The sequence below is a fragment of the Ictalurus punctatus genome, chromosome 6 (assembly GCF_001660625.3).
Source record: "Ictalurus punctatus breed USDA103 chromosome 6, Coco_2.0, whole genome shotgun sequence".
Taxonomy (NCBI): Eukaryota; Metazoa; Chordata; class Actinopteri; order Siluriformes; family Ictaluridae; genus Ictalurus; species Ictalurus punctatus.
The window spans coordinates 30,209,304-30,229,274 of record NC_030421.2 but is presented as its reverse complement, the minus strand read 5'-3'; the positions used below and the strand labels follow the sequence as shown (position 1 = coordinate 30,229,274).

Sequence of the window (19,971 nt, the reverse complement as noted above, 5' to 3'; positions counted from 1 at the left end):
TTTCCAACACAAAAAAAAGTCTCCTGGACATGGAAATTTATGCTTTTCAATTTATTGCAACATGATGAGCTGCATTTTTTTTTGTCTTATTAAATTCAACACAGAGAAAAAAAGAGATGCTGGTGAGGGAATAGCTGTTTATAGCTGCTATAACAAAAGTGATACAGACAATACACAACATTAAATGTAACTCTAAACTGAATAAAAGTAGTTTATATATAAATGAAAAAAGATATATTTATAAATAAAAATATTTATAAATAGTAGTCTCCAGTACATTTTGTGCAGTTTTATAAGGAAATGAGCAGTTAGTTTTATTGACTTTGCAGAACCAACCACGGTTCTTCTGGAGACTTTGACTGTCGCACTTGCTTCTTATTTTTGCAGCAAAACCCAGCAGCCTTCAGTATGCTGCTTTCTTTACTGACATACAAAACTATGTTTACTGACATACGAAACTCGTATAGATATAGTACAAATCTATAACAAAGTTTGTACCCCAAAAAAAAACAGGGTGCCTAAAAATGTGCACAGTACTGTGTATAAATATACACAGTATATATATATATGTGTTGTTATAACAGTGTTGTTATAGGGATATAATCAGCGACCGCATCACGGAACCCCTTTGTTGATTATTTTCCTATAATAGCGTGCCCGGTCATGTTTTGACCTAATCCATCTCATGTTTTTTTTTTTTTAATCAAATATTTTCTCCCTTACCTATTGCACACTGAGATGCATTTGTCAGGTGCTATCAGAAGGTTATTTATGATTGAGAAAGACTGCATTTCATGTAAGTGCATGTAGCAGAAAAATCCCTGAAAACAATTGTACAATCTCAATTTACCTTCCAACCTTCATACTTAATGCGGATGGTATTTTAATGGGATGCTGTCACAAATCATTTTAGAATATTATGTTCTCTGCCAAATTGTTGGGCAGTTGGTTGGTTAAATCTATGAGTCTTAAGCTCAGTTGGAATCACGTCAAAGGTATTCAATGCCACTTTATGAGAGAGAAAGAGAGAGAGAGAGAGAGAGAGGGAGAGAGAGAGAGAGAGAGAGAGAGAGAGAGAGAGAATGATGGAATGGAGGAGAGAGTAAGAAAGTGAATTAGAGAGAGTGAGAAAGGACGCACTTTCAGTAATTAAAAAATGTAAGAGCTTCCTCTTACCGGCTGTCTATATAGATGCCACAAGATGGTGGTTGCAGTATGATCTTAGCAAGCGTTTCTCTTTAAGCGATAGATCAATCTTGGGGTATTGGCATTTTAATAGTAGGCAATGTCGTTTTCTGCTGTCCGTATCATTGAGGTCGACAAAGTACTTTTCTTCTCATTAAATTAATGTCTTTGCACTCATTAATCCCGGGCCACACACACACACCAGCTGGAAAAGATACGCAGAAGAGTATAGTTACTTTTTAAATAACTTTAAAACATAAAAATCTAACTAGGAAATAGGTATACGTGAAATAAAGAATTGTTTATTATTAAATGTTTAGTGATTTGCGATGATGAGTGATTTTATTGGAACAAGTTAGAAACTAATTGGAAAGAGCTGATGAGTCATTTATCTATAGGCTTAATAAGTTAACCTAAATAAGCTTTATTTGCTTATTGCTTATTTGACTGTATTATTTTGTTTGGTTTATGGGAATAATAGTATCAATTTAAAAACCAAACATAAGACAGCAGTGTCCTATACTATTACTATGGACAATAAAATGTTATTTATTTTTTATTTAAATGTTCAATTTAAAATTTTCATTTCATTAGACCTATAATCATATGATTTTAAATATAATTGTGTTCCATGTCTTTGTTTAATGTCTGCATTTCCTTTTGTTTGTTTGGTCCTCGTATCCGAGTTGCTCAAACCCACCTGATTTGTTTAAGGGAACGCTTGTCAAAGCTTATATTGTAATTGATGTCAGCAGAGGGCTTCAAAATTCTCAAACTTCTTTAAGATTTTATAATTAGTTTAGAAGCCACTGTGGATCCCTTCGGCTTACCAAATCTAGTTTTGTTCATAATGAGACTGTTTTTGAATTTTGAAAGAGTACTGTGTCTGATCCTTGATTATTATCCCACCTCAAGCTATTCATGAAATATTTATGTCTCTGGTTACCTCGGAAGTGTACCCCAATCACAACATATCAAAGAGAACCCTAGGCCCTGGAGATAAAGGTACAAAGAATGATGAAAACTTCCTAATATTTTTGTTTCTTGTTTTAAATTAACAAGTGTAATACAAATTATTTGAAAACATACAACATTAAGTTTGTAAGCTACACTGCTTAAACATTCTTCCCATTTGGAATACTATAAATGCATCATTATACATACAAGTTTGTGAACTCTTTAGAATGTTCTGTATTTCTGCATAAATATGACCTAAACATCATCAGAGGAAAATTATATTACATATATGTGAGTGGCAAAAGTATGCAAACCTTTTATTTCAGTATCTGGTGTGACCCTCTTGCAACAATAACTGCAACTGAATGTTTCTGGTAACTGTTGTTCAGTCCTGCACAACACCAGTCCTTGCTCATTTGTTGCCCTAGGTGAGATTTATCCTATATTTGTACTTATATAATACCTTTTTGTGCACTCAAAATATGTTCTTGCGCGTATGGAAATTTCACACAAAAATAACGCCATAGAGTGGCGCCCCAAATATGGCTGCCTATGACGCCTAATGGATTGACCGGCCCTGGTCCTGCACATCAAATTGGAGGAATTTTAGCCCATTCCTCCGTACAGAACAGCTTCAACTCTGGGATGTTAATGGGTTTCCTCAGTGGGCTGCTTGCTTCAGGTCTTTCCACAACATTTCTATTCTACTTCAGAATTCATTGTTCTATCAGTGATGGCCCAGATACAGCAAAACAGGCCCAAATCATGAGACTACCACCATCATATTTCACAGATGGGATAAGATTCATATGCTGGAATGTAATATTTTCCTTTCGCCAAACATAATGCTTCTCATTTAAACCAAAATGTTCTATTTTGGTCTCATCTTATCCACAAAACATTTTTCCAATAGGCTTCTGGCTTGTTCATGTGATCTTAATAAATGCAGACAGGCAGCAATGTTCTTTTTGGATAGCAGTGACTTCCTCCTTGCAACCCTGCCATGCACACCATTGTTCAGTGTTTTCCTGATGGTGGACTCATGACATTAGCCAATGTGAGAGAGGCCTTTAGTTGCTTAGAAATTACCCTGGGTTCCTTTGTGACCTCGCAGTCTTGCTCTTGGAGTGATCTTTTTGGTCGACCACTCCCGGGGATGGTGACAACGGTCTTTTTCTCCATTTGTCTTATCACAATCTGTCTGACTGTGGATTGGTGGAGTCCAAACTCTTTAGAGATGGTTTTATAACCTTTTCCCACTTAATGAGCAACAAACCTTTTTCTGAGGTCCTCAGAAATCTCCTTTGTTCGTGCCATGATACACTTCCACAAACATGTGTTGTGAAGATCAGACTCTGATAGATCCTTCTTTAAATAAAACAGGGTGCTCACTCACACCTGCTTGTCATCCCACTGATTGAAAATACCTGACTCTCATTTCACCTTCAAATGAACTGCTCATTCTAGAGGTTCACATACTTTTGCCACTTACAGATATGTAATATTGGCTCATTTTCATCCCATAGATGCTCGATTGGATTGAGATCTGGGGAATTTGGAGGCCAAGTAAACACCTTGAACACTTTTTCATGTTCCTCAATGTAAACGAAAATGTGATTCATCAGACCAGGCCACCTTATTTCATTGTTCCATGGTCCAGTTCTGATGTTCACATGCCCATTGTACTTGCTTTTGACAGTGGACAAGGGTCAGCATGGGCACTCTGACTGGTCTGCGGCTACACAGCCCCATACACAATAAGCTGCAATGCACTGTGTGTTCTGACACCTCTCTCTCTCATAGCCAGCATTAACTTTTTCAGCAATTTGTGCTACAGTAGCTTTTCTGTGGAATCAGACCAGACAGGCTAGCCTTTGCTCCACACACACATCAGTGAGCCTTGGGCGCCCATGACCCTGTCGCTGGCTCACTGGTTGTCCTTCTGTGGACCACTTTTGGTAGATAACACCCCACAAGACCTGCGGTTTTGGAGATGCTCTGACCCAGTCATCTAGCCATCACAATTTGGCCCTTGTCAAAGTGTCTTAGGTCCTTACGATCTGGGGAGTTGCAGTCAGACACAAAAGGGATGAGAATCCCTGGATGAGGAACTTGATCAGGTTTTAAAAAAATATGAAAGTGTAGACAAATGGCAATGCATTTTAACCTGTATTTTGAAAATGTCGTTCGATCATACACATACTATAAACTATACAATTATACTATGCACCATACACTCTGCTGTCTAGTGTATGAATTTTAGAAGGGTAGTATGGTCTCAAATGGCACACTTTTGGTACTGTACTAACCGGAAGTATATGCTGTTTCCTGGTCGAGGGCAAATTACCTCAAACGTAGTAATGCATTGACGCTAGCATTAGCGAAATCGCCAAACAAATAATAAAAATGAATTGGTACATTTTATGTTATTATATGTTCATTATTACGTACTGTATTAAAAGAATTCAACTTACATTCTAAGAGCTCTTGTCCACCGTTGTATCATCGGCCATCTTGATATATTTTGTTCTGCTCAGCATCTAAGACTGATATAGCCTCTCCCCATCCACTATGTAAGGAAAGCTGTGACCGTTGTGTGCATGAAGTGTTCATCATTCCATACTTTTTGTTTTGTTTTTTCGGTTGAATGAGTGCATCATCTTGGAAGTTAAAGTTAAATATGAGGACACTAATCACACTATTTATACTACAAAATGGCATAGAATAGTGCATAAGTGTGTGATTTGGGACGCACCTTTTGACTAATCATAACGTTCTTAAGTGCAGTATTAGGAATGGGGTAAGAATAGGATAACAATAAGATTAGCGCTGTTACTCTAAATGAATCCCTCTGCTTTCAGTATGTTTGTAGATAAGTCACATTGGTTTTCAACCACGTCTACCTTTGGCTCATTCAGTGTAAATATGAATACGAGTTGTTTAACTGAGAGAATAGTGAACAGCTGGGTGGATTTCCTGAGTCTAAAGCAAGACAATATTAACACTAACAGAGATGTTGATTTTATTGTTACACTTTGGCACTCATTGCTGTGGAGTTCTGTGGAGTTCAGTATGACACAATGAACTCAAACCTTGAGTGTTTTCACTCCGCTGCATTACAGAGACTTTGACAAGAACACGTCAGTGCTTTGGCACTGAAAGTCATTGCTTTGCCACACAGGACTGTGTATAGTAAATGATTGTGTGAGATCCCGTTGCAGGCCCTTCCCTTCTGTCTGTCTGTCTGTCTCTTTCTCTCTTTCTCTCTCTCTCTCTCTCTCTCTCTCTCTCTCTCTCTCTCTCTCTCTCTCTCTCTCTCTCTCTCTCTCTCTCTCGCTCTCGCTCTCGCTCGCTCTCTTGTGGGATTGGGGTTATTACCTTCAAAGAGGCCACTCAAAAAATACATGCTTAAAGCAAGGCTTAAATCAGGGTAGGTGTGTCGACCTTGTTTTTCACAGATTGTGTTTAGAGGAGTGAGAGTAACAGTGAAAGAGAATGTCAGTAAGGACAGTAATTGCAGTGCTATTAGAAGTGAAATGAGCTGCCTACTAAGAACTATTCATATTGCTATTTTAGAGATTACAGACTTTGGAGTGCATTAAGAGATTTTTAGCTGCATTGTTATCCTTTGGAGAAAGATTTTTGAATTTGATGCATAAAACACCATACTTGGACTAAATAGTAAAAAATCAATCCTGTAAACAGTGTCAAATTCCTATACAATTACAGTTGTATTTCTATAGTAGTTTTAACAATAGATATCGTCACAAAACAAAACAACTCCCTGAGACGACATGAGGAAGAAAACAGAGAGAAACCAGATTTAAAAGGGAATCCAAACTCTTCTGGGTGACTCCTAATAGTGGGATTGTGAATCATTACTCTTCTACAGCTGTATACTATAAAATCAAACAGTATTAAGTGTGTTAAAAGTATTTTTCATGTGAGTATATTGTGAATAGGAGTCATGGGATGAGTACAGGATAATGTTTATGATCATAGCAGCGGTTCGTTGGTACACATCTACGGAATCCAGGTCGGATTATCAACTGAAGCAACAGTGAGACTTGGGTATAAACTGTTTTTTGGGCAGTGCAGGTCTTTAGGGTGTCCATATGAAAATGTCAGCAACAGTATACAGTTCAACAGTATAGTTGAACACTCAAATATTTTAAATACTTTTTCTGTTGTTTATCCCTCACCGTGTCATCTATCAGCTGTGGTCAAATTGCCCCTTTAAAATACTGCTCAGTGACACTGTGACACTTGGCCTACACTCCTGCGCTAGATTATGCCATGGCTTTATTTTTGCAATGGTGTCATGGACTCAATGTATTTGGTTTGTTTTTAAATGATGATAGTGCAGAAAGTCGAACAACTCCTGATGGAGAGCCGTACTGGATTTGATTATCCCTGTATAACAAATTCGACCTGTTTTTCATAGTCCGTGCCTCTGGCTTTCCGTTACAGACTTTATCCTTAACTCCATTTTCTTCCTCCATATCCTCTGGCACCCTGCCAAGGACCTGATTTCTGTATCTGTCACTGCAGATTACATCTTTTTTGAAAATTCGGGTAACATTTTTTCCAGCTTCTTTTATGAGATAAAAGCATAAATCATCTGTATCTCTGTTGGTTGCTTTTCCGAGTGCAACTGTTATTGATTAGGAAAAGCAGGAAGACGCAGGGTAAATGTTTAGTTTTTGGGACATGAAAATATTTCTGCTCATGTAGTCTTTGATAGAATAGCTTGGTGGTGCTTGTGTGAATAATTTTGATAATTAAAAAAATAAAGTTTGCTCATTTTGGACAAAAAGAAACTGCTACAGGTGGCCCCACATGGATTCTGAAAAACAGTTCATTCCCAAGTCTCACCCTTGCTTCAGTGAATAATTTCATTTGGATACTGTAGATATGTACCCAAGAGCTGCTGCAATCACAAAGATTGTCCTGTGCTCATCCTAGGACACTTATTTGCAATATACTCATACTGAACTTGCTTTCAGCACACTTAGCACTATTTGTCTTTATAGTATACAGTTGTAGAAGAGGATGGGTCCCTTTTGAGTCTGGTTTCTTCCTCATTTTATCACAGGGAGTTTTTCCTTGCAACTGTTGCCTCTGTCTGGTTCATTATGTCATGGTGGCTTAAGGGGTGGTTACACTAGACATTCAGCATGTGAAATTTCCATTGTCTTCCATTCGTATGCATGTGAATGCTGGAGACCAGAAACGCAAGCTTCATCCGAAGACATTTCGCATTTTGTTGCATTCCAAAGTTCAAGTTTGGTGAACTCTGACCTGCAAATTTGTATCATGTGAAGACGTGTGACCAATAGATGATCGACATGTCACGGCGTGACCTCTTCAGAAAATCCAACTTTTAGGAAGCACTGATTATAGCGGTGTCACACCATCCCGTTTTAAGTTGTTTTATACAGCACAACTTTAAAAGTACATCAAATCAACATCAAAAGAGAAATTGCTTGCATTGTGGTGTCTCTGCATATAGGAACAGATGGTATATTTTAACACTGGCATGTGATGGCATATCCGGTTGCCACCCATATTCTCAGCGGTCTCCGAAGAAATTTTGCATGCTGAAAGTCTAGCACATTTACCTCACACCCCCTGGGTTTTTGTAGTTTGCATTTTTTCTCCATGCTTTGGGGCGTTTCTCCAGGTACTCCAGTTTCCTCCCTCAGTCCAAAGACATGCGTTGTAGGCTGATTGGTGTTTCCAAATTGTCCATAGTGTGTGATTGTGTATGTGATTCTGCCATGTGATGGATTGGCACCCCATTCAGGGTGCCCCCTGCCTTGTGCCCTGAATTCCCCGGGATAGGCTCTAGGCTCCCCTGTGACCCTGTGTAGAATAAGTGGTCCAGAAAACGGATGGATGGATAATACTGTATATGATGACTATGCATGACAGTATGTAATGCTGATACATGATGACATTTCATTCTAAGCATATACAGCTTACATTTACATTTACATTTATTCACTTAGTAGACGCTTTTATCCAAAGCGACTTACAAATGAGAGAGATACAAGCAAAGCGATACAATCAATAAAAATTCCACCCCAGTTATGTCAGTCAGTTAAAAAAATCATGAACAAAATTAAATTATAATTTAATGTGTGCTATTTCTCCAATTTAACCACCTGTTTAGAAAAGTGGATCCCTACAACATTTTTATCAGGTGACTGACAATGGAAAGTGAGTAAGACCTTCATTTATGTACATCAGGTGGAATGCTAATCTCAATCCTTATCTGTCAAGAATAGAAGCACTACATAGCTCTTTAGCACACCTGTGGCCCTTGAGGGTCTTTGTTGATTTCCCTGCTCCTACCCTCTTCGTTATACTCTTGAGTTAATTAGCAGGCTTAGTAGATATGTTAGAGGAGGGAAATCACCAGTGTGTGTTGGATGCTGGCCCTACAGGACAACAGTAATAAACAGAGCTCTGTAAATAAACCTTTTCTGTACTCACTGATGGAGTCTCATCTGTCAGCAGTCCTAATCCTGACCCTAAACTCCATGAAAACACAATAATAATATTTCCTTAGATTTATATAGCACTTTTCAAGGCACTCAAAGCACTTTACATTGTATGGGGGGGAGATTTCCTTAACCGCCACCAGCATGTAGAATCCACCTGGATGATGCGACAGCTAGCAGTGTAGAGGATGTAGCAAATTTAGGGATGGAGATTGTTAGGGGGCCATGATAGATAAGGGCCAATGGGGGAATTTACAAGAAGTGTCCATAGAGAATCAGGGCCTTGGTTTAATGTCTCAGCTGAAAGATGGTGCTGCTTTTACAGTATAGTGTCCTTGTCACTATACTTGGGCATTAGGACACACACACACACCACATGGTGAGCACCCCCTTCTGGCCTCCCTAATACCACTTCCAGCAGCAACCTTAGTTTTCCTTACCCATCCAGGTACTGGCCAGGCTCAACCCTGCTTAGCTTCAATGGAAAACCAGGTGAGAGCTGCAGGGTGATGTGGCTCTGGTGTTCCAGCAGCTGGACTCCAGCCTGGAGTCTATAGTGTTTTTTCCCGTGTGTTGGCTTTTATTCGCCTTTAGTGACACACACCAGAATTCAGAGTGTTATGTAGTTCAACTCATCACATCCTCCTGTTTCCTTCTGTTTCTGATCTGAATCTACAATGAAGCAGTGCTTCTAAAGGAGGCCTGTGTTTTTTGTATTGTATTGCCTCTCATCTCATACTGTGCCTCAAAATAGCATTCAATGAAAGCACATCCGATGCACTGTGTGTGTGTGTGTGTGTGTGTGTGTGTGTGTGTGTGTGTGTGTGTATATTTAGCATATCTGTTGAGAGGAGCGCCACTCATAAAAGGATTGATTAAGCCGAAAACTGCTGCTGCTGCTGCCACCCTGACACCCATGACATTGTGGCGAATGGAGCGCATAGACTAGTTTGAGTGAAATGCCACAAGGGTACACAGAGATCCTACTATGACTTGCAGTTAATATCATGTCACATTGTCTATATACAGTGTATGATGTTGAGGCTGAAACTTTAGAGAAGGAGGAAGAGCCATATATGTTACAAACATCTCTGAAAACTTACACATCATGTTTTATTCCTGGGGCTGACATGCTTTTTTAATGCATTAGTTAATACCAGAGTATACACGTCACATGAGCAAATACATTTTATTTTTAGGTCAGATTTTACAACAGTTTAATTTTACTTCACTAGCAACACTGCTCTGGTGGTCAAAGGTTGCATGCATGTACTATTCTCTTGCATGAATAAAGTCAAAACAAAACAAAACAAAAAACAAAAAAAAATAATAATAATTAATATATATTTATATATATATATATATATATATATATATATATATATATATATATATATATATATATATATATATATACATATATAATGACATTAATATCCTGTAAATAAAAAAAACATGTTTAATTTGGAATATTTGTAGATTTTGGGTCAGGATTTGTTGTCATTTTCATAGATATGTAGTTAATTCATTCTAAATTTTAAACAGTTAATTCCTAACAGTGCCGCCTATATATTGAGCATGCGAATCCTCACTGTCTACACTGTTATAAGGATGTTCCCTATAAAATTTGCTCTGTGCTCTCTCTGGCACAAAGTTCTCTCTCTCTAGAAGAATGCTGCTGCAAGATACACATGGAAGAGCATTTCACAACATAGGCTTGAAGGATTGAAGGGGTTAGCACATTTGCCTCGCACCTGCGGGGTTGGGGACTCAAATGCTGCCTACACCCTGTGTGCGTGGAGTTTGCATGTTCTCCCTGTGCTTCAGGGGTTTTCTCCACGTACTTTGGTTTCCTCCCCCAGTCCAAAGACATGCATTATAGGCTGGGTATAGGCTGATATAGGCATTTCCAAATTGTCAGTAGCGTGTCAATTTGTCCGATTGTGCCTAGTGATGGGTTGGCACCCTGTCCATGGTGTCCCTTGCCTTGTACCTTAAGTTCCCTGGGAGAGACTTCTCGACCCTATGTAGGATAAGAGGTATGGGAGGAATTCTGTATCATGTATCACAGGGAGTGACGTACAAGGCTGACTTAGTCCCTGAAGTGTTCATTCTGCCTTTTAAAAGAATGAGATGGATTAGAGGGCAGAGAGCACACAGGGCAACTTCATCAGGCTGTTAAAGAGGAAATACCAAGGCTGTAGAAAGAGAAAGAAAGAGAGACTCACTAGCAGAGCACACACATACCACATTACTTCTCTCACCAGCTGCCTAATTTAAGGTTGATTGATGGAGTGCCTAATGAAGTCATTCTCTGTTTACAACCTTTTTCTCTTTGCTAGTGGGGTCTGGATGAGCCTTTGATGGTGACCTCGTGCTTGCACCATGTTTTATATACAGGGCAGAAAAATGGAGCCCAAATTGGAGAACAGATTTGCAGATGTTTAAGGGAAGAGAGAGTTGGAAGACATTTAGGATACCCAGGCGTCTCAGAGCGAGAAGGCAAATGAAAAATTAAAGTGACATTAGCACAAATATGAGTGAGCATGCTAAGAGAAAAGCCCAGAATGGGGGATGTAAAAAGAAGGAGGTAGGGGGTAGAAATAGTGAATGAAAGTAAGAATAAAGAAAAAAGTGAGAAAGGAAGCAAGAGAGAGACAGAGCAAGGATAGAGGAGGGGCTATGAGGGGAATATGGGGAGGGGAGAGATAAATAAAGGGCCGTGCAGTCACCTCCCCCTTGCTCCTGTGGAGCTGAGTTGCATGACCCCAAAAAGCTTTGTGAGTTTTACTGAATAGAGAGAGAGAGAGAGAGAGAGAGAGAGAGAGAGACAGAGACAGAGAGACAGAGGGAGGGAGGAATAGAGGAAGGCTCTTAGATAAGAAAGTGAGACAGAAGAGGATGAAAGAAGAGACGGAGGGAGACAGAAGCAGCAGCAGTTGATCTGATCTCTTTTAGGAGTGTCATGGATTTGTGGAGCAGTATTGCAGTAGTGAATGGACTGTTCTGGAATTCTGTACCTGGTCCAGTGGAATAATCAGGAATATTGTGCCGGTCCAGTGGAATAGTCTGGAACTGCAGGCCTGGAGCTGTCAGTGTGATCTCATGATGCCTTCTGTATCCCTAAGTATGCCACCGGCAATGGCTGGACGCTCGCGGACATGGGTCTGCCTTTCCTGCATGTTCTGGGTAAGCCATGGAATGATGTTACTGAGACATGTGATCTGAAGAGATAAGGCTCACAGAGTATATGTGTGGCATGCAACTATGTTGAGCCCATGCTTGCTTGAATGAGGTGATGCAGAAAGTGCTGCAAGCTTGAATGAACATGTGTATCGGGAGCATTTTTAGCCGCATGCACTCCAGGCATTATGCCAAAATAGATCTGTCTATTTCGACTTTACTAACCTTTTTGGCAATTTTGGATGGTCTCTTTTTTCTCTGGTTATTTACTCTGGCATGATGGGGCATGGCAATCTTGCCTGACCTCTGCTCTTTTAATTAGCACTCTTCTTTTGAGAATGGAATACAAAAGAAAGTCAAATCCCACCAATGCCTTGTGTCCAGTCACTGATTTGCTGGACAGGGAAGCGGAGCATCTTTCACTTCCCTGTGGGAGTAAGATTAAGGAGTTAGGCCTGCTCCTTTGAGGAGTGCAGGATGGACCTAGCAGGATGAGTTAGCCATAAGTAGAACTGTGTGTACAGCTGTAGTTATAATTATATAGAAACAAGCAGATGAAACATGTGACCGATGCACTTTCAGGGTCTAGAAGGAAATTCCTTCTAGAGCTAAAGACTAAATCTGGCAAATGTTTTACTTGATTGCTTATTGAAGAAATATGGAGGTTACTGTATTCAATGCACGAAGAAAAAATTGAGATTGTGCTTCATCAAAACGTATTAAATTATAAATGATCCAACTGAGCAAGGTGAGAATGGCAGGACGAGTTGGTCCTCTGGTCACTCGGTCGCGCTTTGAAAAAGTGGGAAGGTTACAAGAACACGCAGGTAAAAGGAGAAGGTGCTAAGAAATTTGATTTGCCGATAAGAAGAGTAGCCAGGCAAGTGACAGATCAGAGGACAGGCTGAGTGTCACTGCCAGCTGGGTGTCTGTAAAAAAGATCTGAAATATGGACCTTGAATGGACACTCCTGAGACAAGGTGTTACCTAAAGATAGGCTTTTTAGCCACTAATCCAAACACATATCGAACCTTTGCCAAAAATGTCAAAGAACTTAATGGAATGATCAATGTCCATTAACTAATGCTAATTTGATATTGAGCATATGTGAAGACCCAAGGTGAATCCACTTCAGCGCTTTGGTTTGGTCTCCAAAATGGGGCTCAGATGCCAAGGCCATGTGGATGGTATTACTGTGGTTGTCCCAGGGGGGTTTGAATTTTTTTTTGTGAAGTAATGGGTCTTTTGTACAGAAAGTGAGAACCAATCAATCATCATGCAGATCAATGGGGATTACTGCTTGCTAATAAATAAGGAAGAAGCAGAGGATAATACTATATGCATCTTTTGAATATAGTCCCATTTTCATCAATTGTACACATTTGTGTTTCAAGCCTTTGAAGTATTTGTATGATTTACAGGCTTTTACCGCTCATCAGTGTACTGATGCTCAGCATTTTATCCAAACCTCTCATATAGCAAGACTGCATATGGGGTTTATTTTGTCAAATTCATAATTGTAGCATCTTGCTTTAAACTGTCGTTTTACTATGCTTTAATAAACAATTTGTCTTACTGTTTCTGAGGGTACCTTTTTGTACACTGATCTAGCCTCCATGTCCATGGCAGTAGCTGTAAGTATGAGATCTCTGTGAGTGAGCTGTTACGCCAGTTTGCATTGAAAAGTGAAGCTCAGAGTGACATTTTGGAGGAAGGCTGAGACAACATGAAAGGCCATGTGATTTACGATGTCTTGCACTCACAGTGCCACCACTGCATGCTTCACTGACCAGCACAGCTCTCTTGCTCCCAATAAGACTTGAGCTGATCTAACGATCATAACATCTAATGATCGTTTTTTTTTTTTTACTTTCCTTCCCTCATATTTAATTTATACTCCCCTTTTTTCTGTCATTGTCCCAAACTTCCCTCATTACTCTCAAACTCATTCCCTCATTCCCACTCCCACTTCTCTTAAAATCTTCGTCTCGCTATTGTGCCAGCATTTCTTTTCCTATGGTCTAGTCCTGTTTATGAGTCTGGCTCCTTAAACGTATCTTTGTCTTTTCAAATCTATATAACATATGCTTTTGATTTTGGCAGAATTCTCAGTGCATCTCTCTCTGTCTCTCTCTCTCTCTCTCTCTCTCTCTCTCTCTCTCTCTCTCTCTGTTGCTTGATGTAGTGTCTCCTGATGCAAGCACGTGTCTGGGAATGTGAACATTTGTCTAGGATGTCTCGCTCAGTGTGCAAGACAAGCGAACAGCACCTCTGTCTCCGAAGCAGATAGGAAACTTGTGTTCGTTGGCTAAGGAGCAAAAGCAGTTCACATCCTATGAAATGTGTCTGATACTTTTCCTAGTCAGTTCCTAATACTCATCAGAAGTTCATTAAACTCTTGGAAGTGATTCTGGAAGCTAAAACAGGATGCTTGGATGAGCACCATATGGTTTTTATCATTTGTAAACCTAGGATGATTGTTTTTCGGGTTTTTTTTGTTGTTGTTGTTTTCTCTCTGTTGGGGGTGTTCTGCTGTTGCCAGTTCAGAAATGGAAGCATGAGATATAATGTTTTACACTATGCACTGTTTGAAATGCGTCATCCCATGCCATTAACACATACTTAAAATTATATGCTGTTGCATATGATGTATAAAACCATGTTAAGAGTACTGTACTATCTATTTATGCTTGTTCAGACAGCAGCAGGAGAGAGAGCGTGACGTTTGTATGATTGCCTGTTTGAATGAAAAAGCAAATTCTTCATTTAGAATTCTTCATACTTTGATTGGTTGAATAGAGATTATTGGAGATTATGGATTCTATTCCTGTGCATGACTGAATGGAGAATCTAGAATTCATATTCCAGATTAGAGACTCCATCCTATCTCTTTGCCTGGTTGACTGTAGATTGTAGATCTCAGATACCTACCGTGATCCGAGGCTACACTTTAATAAGAACATACTGCAGTGTCAGAGAGATGCTCATACCTGATGTCTGGATTCCAAATATTCACAGAATTTCACAGAGACATGACCAATCTGGACCTGATTCAGAAAATGAAAGAGGTGCCGAAACCTGGTTGTAATTAAGTTTGGAAACGCCAGGATACTCAGGCCCCAAATGGGACCTCCTATATGGTATTTTCTGAGAAGGAGGCCCCCCTATAAGAGCGCTCTTTGTTCTTGTGGTGCTCACCGCTACGGTCCACTGTGCAACTTTGCACTAAGACATGTATGCTTATACACATGGCTTTTCAGGAAAACAGCATACTGTAATGTTTAGTTTGGTACAGGGTCATTGTGCTTTCATATTTGTCAGTGTGTTGTTTTTCTTTCTTGGGTATGGTTGATTTTGTTTTGCATCCTATAGTGTACGGTGTCTTATTATACTTTCCAGACATTATTTCACTACCAGTATCTTATCAATGCTTTTTCCCCATACAAGGACATGTGGAATTTGAGCTGTGATAAGTAACACAGATCACAATCTACTATACTAGTCTACCTTGATACTACATGATTTTGTAAAAGTTGGCCATATCTACACAGATGATCAATGTAAGTAGTAGAATAGTACAAAGTGCCTCAGATAGTGTAATCACCATCCTACTGATGACTGAATTTAGTGTGTGAATTGAGTCTTTGGCACCACATCACTGATCAATTCTGTGATTTTGTTCACTTTTTTAAAAACTTACGTTGTACCTTGAATTATAGTATTAAAAGTCAAAGAGGTCCAGCAAAGATGCCCTCTTCCTACTAAGAGACACTCTAACCTCATTTCCTGTCTAAATTAGAAACAGCTGCTTAGGTTGAATTTGATTCTTGTTTATTTACACTCCAACTTCAGTCACAGAACAGCACCTCTGTGGGGGACGGAGATTATTTAGCCCTTTTCATGCTTGAATTATGAAGTCCTGATCAAGGATTTTTTTCTCTCTGTGTTTTTACTCTTCTTTAGGCATGAAAAAAAATATTTTACCTTGATTATACGTTTATATACATTTTTCAAAAGGTTATTGAAGTGTCCACTCCAGTGGACTGTATGCAGTTATTCTATTGAAATCCTTGCAATTATCCAGAAAATGGCTTTTGAATAACCCTCTCCACTGTAGTGACCACTATGCATGAAAGGGTTAGACACGTGTAATGGTTTTTACTTCAAATAATGACCTAAATTTGTTCCTTTCATCAGAGCATGTGAATATTTTTTTCTCTATTTGTGATCAATTGGTAAGTATTAGCATACTATAGCATACTAAGTATTAGCTGGTCTAAATTGGCTCATTATCTTCTGAGAAACAAAATCCATAAAGGTTCAAAATTTTAGCATCCTTATTATTACAGAGAATGGTATGAGGTATAGTCTGGGGCTGATTTCTTTCTATCCCAGACTGCAGATTCACACAGCTTATCAGTGACAGTTATCAAGTGTCAAGTGATTACACTTAGTCAAAAGGCCCCCAGGATTCATGTTCACTGTAGCTCATTTATTTAAGCCTGCTTCACTGACACCATAATCCATAATCCATCATCAGAAGCACACACGAAAATCAGTAGTGGGTGTATTACACATGAATGCAGTGGACTTTCTCGATCACTGATTTTTCAATTTGTATCATATCTCTGGATGTACTTTACCAAAGTGCTGCTTCTAATCTACAGGTATATGCACGTCCCAGAAGAGAGAGAGAGAGAGAGAGAGAGAGAGAGAGAGAGAGAGATCTTTTTTGTATCTAATTTATGACCCCAAGTCTAAAGCACAATAAGTTTTATGCTGGTTTAATGTTTCTTTATTGAGACTCTGAGCCTACATCATGCTGCTGTGATTCGAGTAATTTAGAGTAATGGTGAATATAAGAAATGTCTGTCTGTCCCACATATTAGACATATGCTGTGGTATTTATTTCCATGAGCCTTTTTGTCACCAGGATAGTGAAACAGTGCTGTGTATGGCTTTAATGAACATCTTTTCTAATTGAGACTGAAAAACATGCACCTTAGCCAAGATTTAGGGGTCCGTCTAGGTAACATGTGCATCTCAATTTTCATGAACTGCCTTACAAGGTAATGATTAAAGCTCTGCACATTTCTTCTAATCCATTTATGTGCCATGAAATACCACTATTATAGTGTAATAAATTTGGAAGACTTCTCTTCATGTAACCATGACTCTTTGGTCTTGTGAAATACTGCTACAAAATAGTTTTCAATTTTTTTTTTGGTTCTTTTGCTACAAGGCTGCTTTTACAAAATGTGTAATTACACAGAGCAGGTATTTCAATGTCATTAGAGCATGCCTAACAGTTGGCAGCCTTCGACAGACTAATGAAAAGCCCTACTATAAGATTAGCACTAGGTCAATTTATGTGTAAATTGAGCTGGTATAATATTTTACCAGCTAGTAATTTTTTTTTTTCTCATTTAGAATACAAAGTGAGAACAATAATGGTCAGTTGTTGATCTCATAATTCTTTTGAATTTTTCTCTTCAAGGTGAAGAAGATATGTCAGAATGAAAGAAAGATAGTAAGCAATGATATATTTAGTTAAGGATGGGGGGAGGGGGGGGGGGGGGCAAATATATATTGCTATAGTCAGGATTTTTGACTAGAGTTGTAAAGCTGTATCCTGGATCTGGTTTCAGTTTGAGGATGTGTATGGATCTTAGGAGGGATAGGCATGCCTGCCAAATCTCATTCATTACTGCTTACTGATGATCTAGGAAAGGGGCAGGATTATTCGGCGGGCTTTTAAATATCTGAATAATTTCCTTATAGGGATCAAGTCCCCCTGAAAAAAAATGCACCTGAGATTTGCTTGGGATTAGCGGATGAGGCATTAAGAGAGAAATAACAAGACTTTGGAACATTTTTGTACTAAATGAAAAACACATGAGCCTGGTAGATGGAGAGGTCACATTCCAGTCCCTCCTCCCTTGGATAGTGGGCAAATGAAATGATCATGGACCCAGATGCATCCACTCTTTCCCTTTAGGATTGTATTATAAAGTGGTTGGGTTGACTGACCCAACCCAACCACAGAGGCCCACCCTTCGGTTAGCCTGGAAGCCATAATGCTACAAGTATGTAAAATAACTTTTCATAGATATAACTATGAGCTATAATATTGAAATAATGAATCCTGTGATTGTGCCAAACATTACGTATGTCAAATACAACTACTGTACCTTGGGACTTTCTTTAGTTATATAGGGTGATGCATTCTGTCTGGGAATCAGGCCTAATGTACTTTTCCAGGGAATTAACCATTATACCAAAACATTCACATGTTTTGTGTAGGTGTGCTGTTTTATATTTTTCAACGTTGGCCTACTCCACAATATTCCCACTTGAAGACATTCCCCTATAAATGTGTCTAAATTAGTGAGTAGGCCATACTTTCAAGGTCAGTCTTTAATCTTGGCATAAGCAGCCATTCTCAATGTGGGACATGGACTTTGTAGCAGACACCAGGCAAGCTGCCTCTTAGCTGTTTCTTAGCGGAATCATTTATGCTTTTCCTGCTGGCCCAATGTGTAAATGATAGAGTGAGCTCTATGCTTGGTGATTGATTTAGTGTGCAGGATGCATTGTTGAACTTGAGTGATGGAGGTTCTGGAATGAAGTAGGGATGGTTACTGTGGTGTGCCACTAGTGGTTTGCACACAAGTTGTACACACACACACACACACACACACACACACACACACAAAGTGCAAATGAAAATAGTCACAGCAGGTTGCCTAATGGCTTCAGAGTGTTGTAGTTAACATTGTAAACAAGTGTTGAAGTACCTAGTGTATTTTCATTATAATTCTTCAGGTTGTAATGTAAACCAAATATTTGGTAAACCAAATGTAATGTAAACCAGAATGTAAACCAACTTTTTGGCATTGTGATATAGATGCCAAGATTTGATTGTCAATGAGAAGATGCATGTCACTCATGTAGCTCTTGTGAACTTTACACATGGCCTTGCTTGGGCTTCACCATCCCATAGAACTAAATATATACAATGATATACAATGATACCTACATTTTTACACACTTAAATCATCTGGGAGCATCTGCAGATGATTAAGTATATTCCCGATGAGCTGTAGAACTATAGAATGCTGGTTTATAGAGAGGCCAGCTGATGTATTCTCATTCTCACACATATTCTCATTTCAAGTGCAATCGCTGACATGAAGCTGGATTGTGAGATTCATGGAGAATTATGTCTGGGATGGTCAAGTACAATTGTGGGCCTTTGTGGGCTGGGGGTTGGGCTGTGGTGATGATGCAAGATTTATGGTAGTTGGGACTTCGGGCTAATGAAGCAGTATTGTGGGGATTTGTAACTGGGTGGTGGACATGAATTGTGAGGCTTTGGAGTGATGTAGAAAGATTGTGGGGATTTGTGGCTGGGGTAATGGAGCAGGATTGTGGAGATAAATGGGGTGGGGTGGAGTGATAGGAATGGGATTGTGTGGCTTTGGGGATGGGAGATGGAGCATGACTATGGGGATTAGGGGCTAGGGTAATAGCATATATTGGTAGGGATATTGAACTAGGGTGGTTGGTTGGAATGTGTATAACACTATGGGGTTTTGGATCTGTAAAGACTGAACAGGACTATAGAGCTTTGGTGTTGGGGTGATAGAATGGCACTAAATGTCTGATGGATCAGGACACTGGGGCTTTAGGGCTGTGCTGAGCAGGAAGGCTTCTAGGGATTTGGGCCTGGGGTGAGAGGGAAGGTTTGATGGGATTTGGGGATGGAGTGAGCAGGAAGGTTTGATGGGATTTGGGGCTGGAGTGAGTGAAAAAGCTTGAGGATTTGGGGCTGGGATGAGAGAGAAGGCCTGTGGAGATTTGAGGATGGAGTGAGAGGGAAGGTTTGTAGATTTGGGGCTGTAATGAGAGGAAAGGTTTGTGAGGATTTGTACTGGGTTTATTGGTGGGGTGATGAAAAAACCCCACTATGGGGCTTTGGGACTGGGCTGATGCAGCAGTGGTCGACAGAATGTCTGCACGAAGTAAACACATTTATCATAATAAATTGCGTGCATCGCTTTTCTTGCCTCATTGCCAATAATCTAAACGTTTAGGCAACACTGAGTTCCTGGACTGTTTGGGCTATGCAGGCTAGCAG

At 39.5% G+C, this 19,971-nt stretch overlaps 1 protein-coding gene across 4 annotated transcripts in view; it reads left to right on the top strand.

Annotated features, from left to right (window-relative positions):
* The window catches only part of tns1b (tensin 1b), a 192,986-nt gene that overhangs the window by 17,761 nt on the left and 155,254 nt on the right, over nucleotides 1–19,971 (top strand). The window contains exon 1 of one of the 4 annotated variants that reach the window (XM_047155874.2): nucleotides 11,350–11,837. The exons of 2 other annotated variants lie outside the window; for them this stretch is intronic. In XM_047155874.2, coding sequence (XP_047011830.1) covers nucleotides 11,754–11,837 — 84 coding nt within the window. In that variant the 5' untranslated portion in view covers nucleotides 11,350–11,753. Of the gene's footprint in view, nucleotides 1–11,349; nucleotides 11,838–19,971 lie in introns of those variants that run through there. One more of the 4 variants, XM_053681113.1, reaches the window with a different exon arrangement.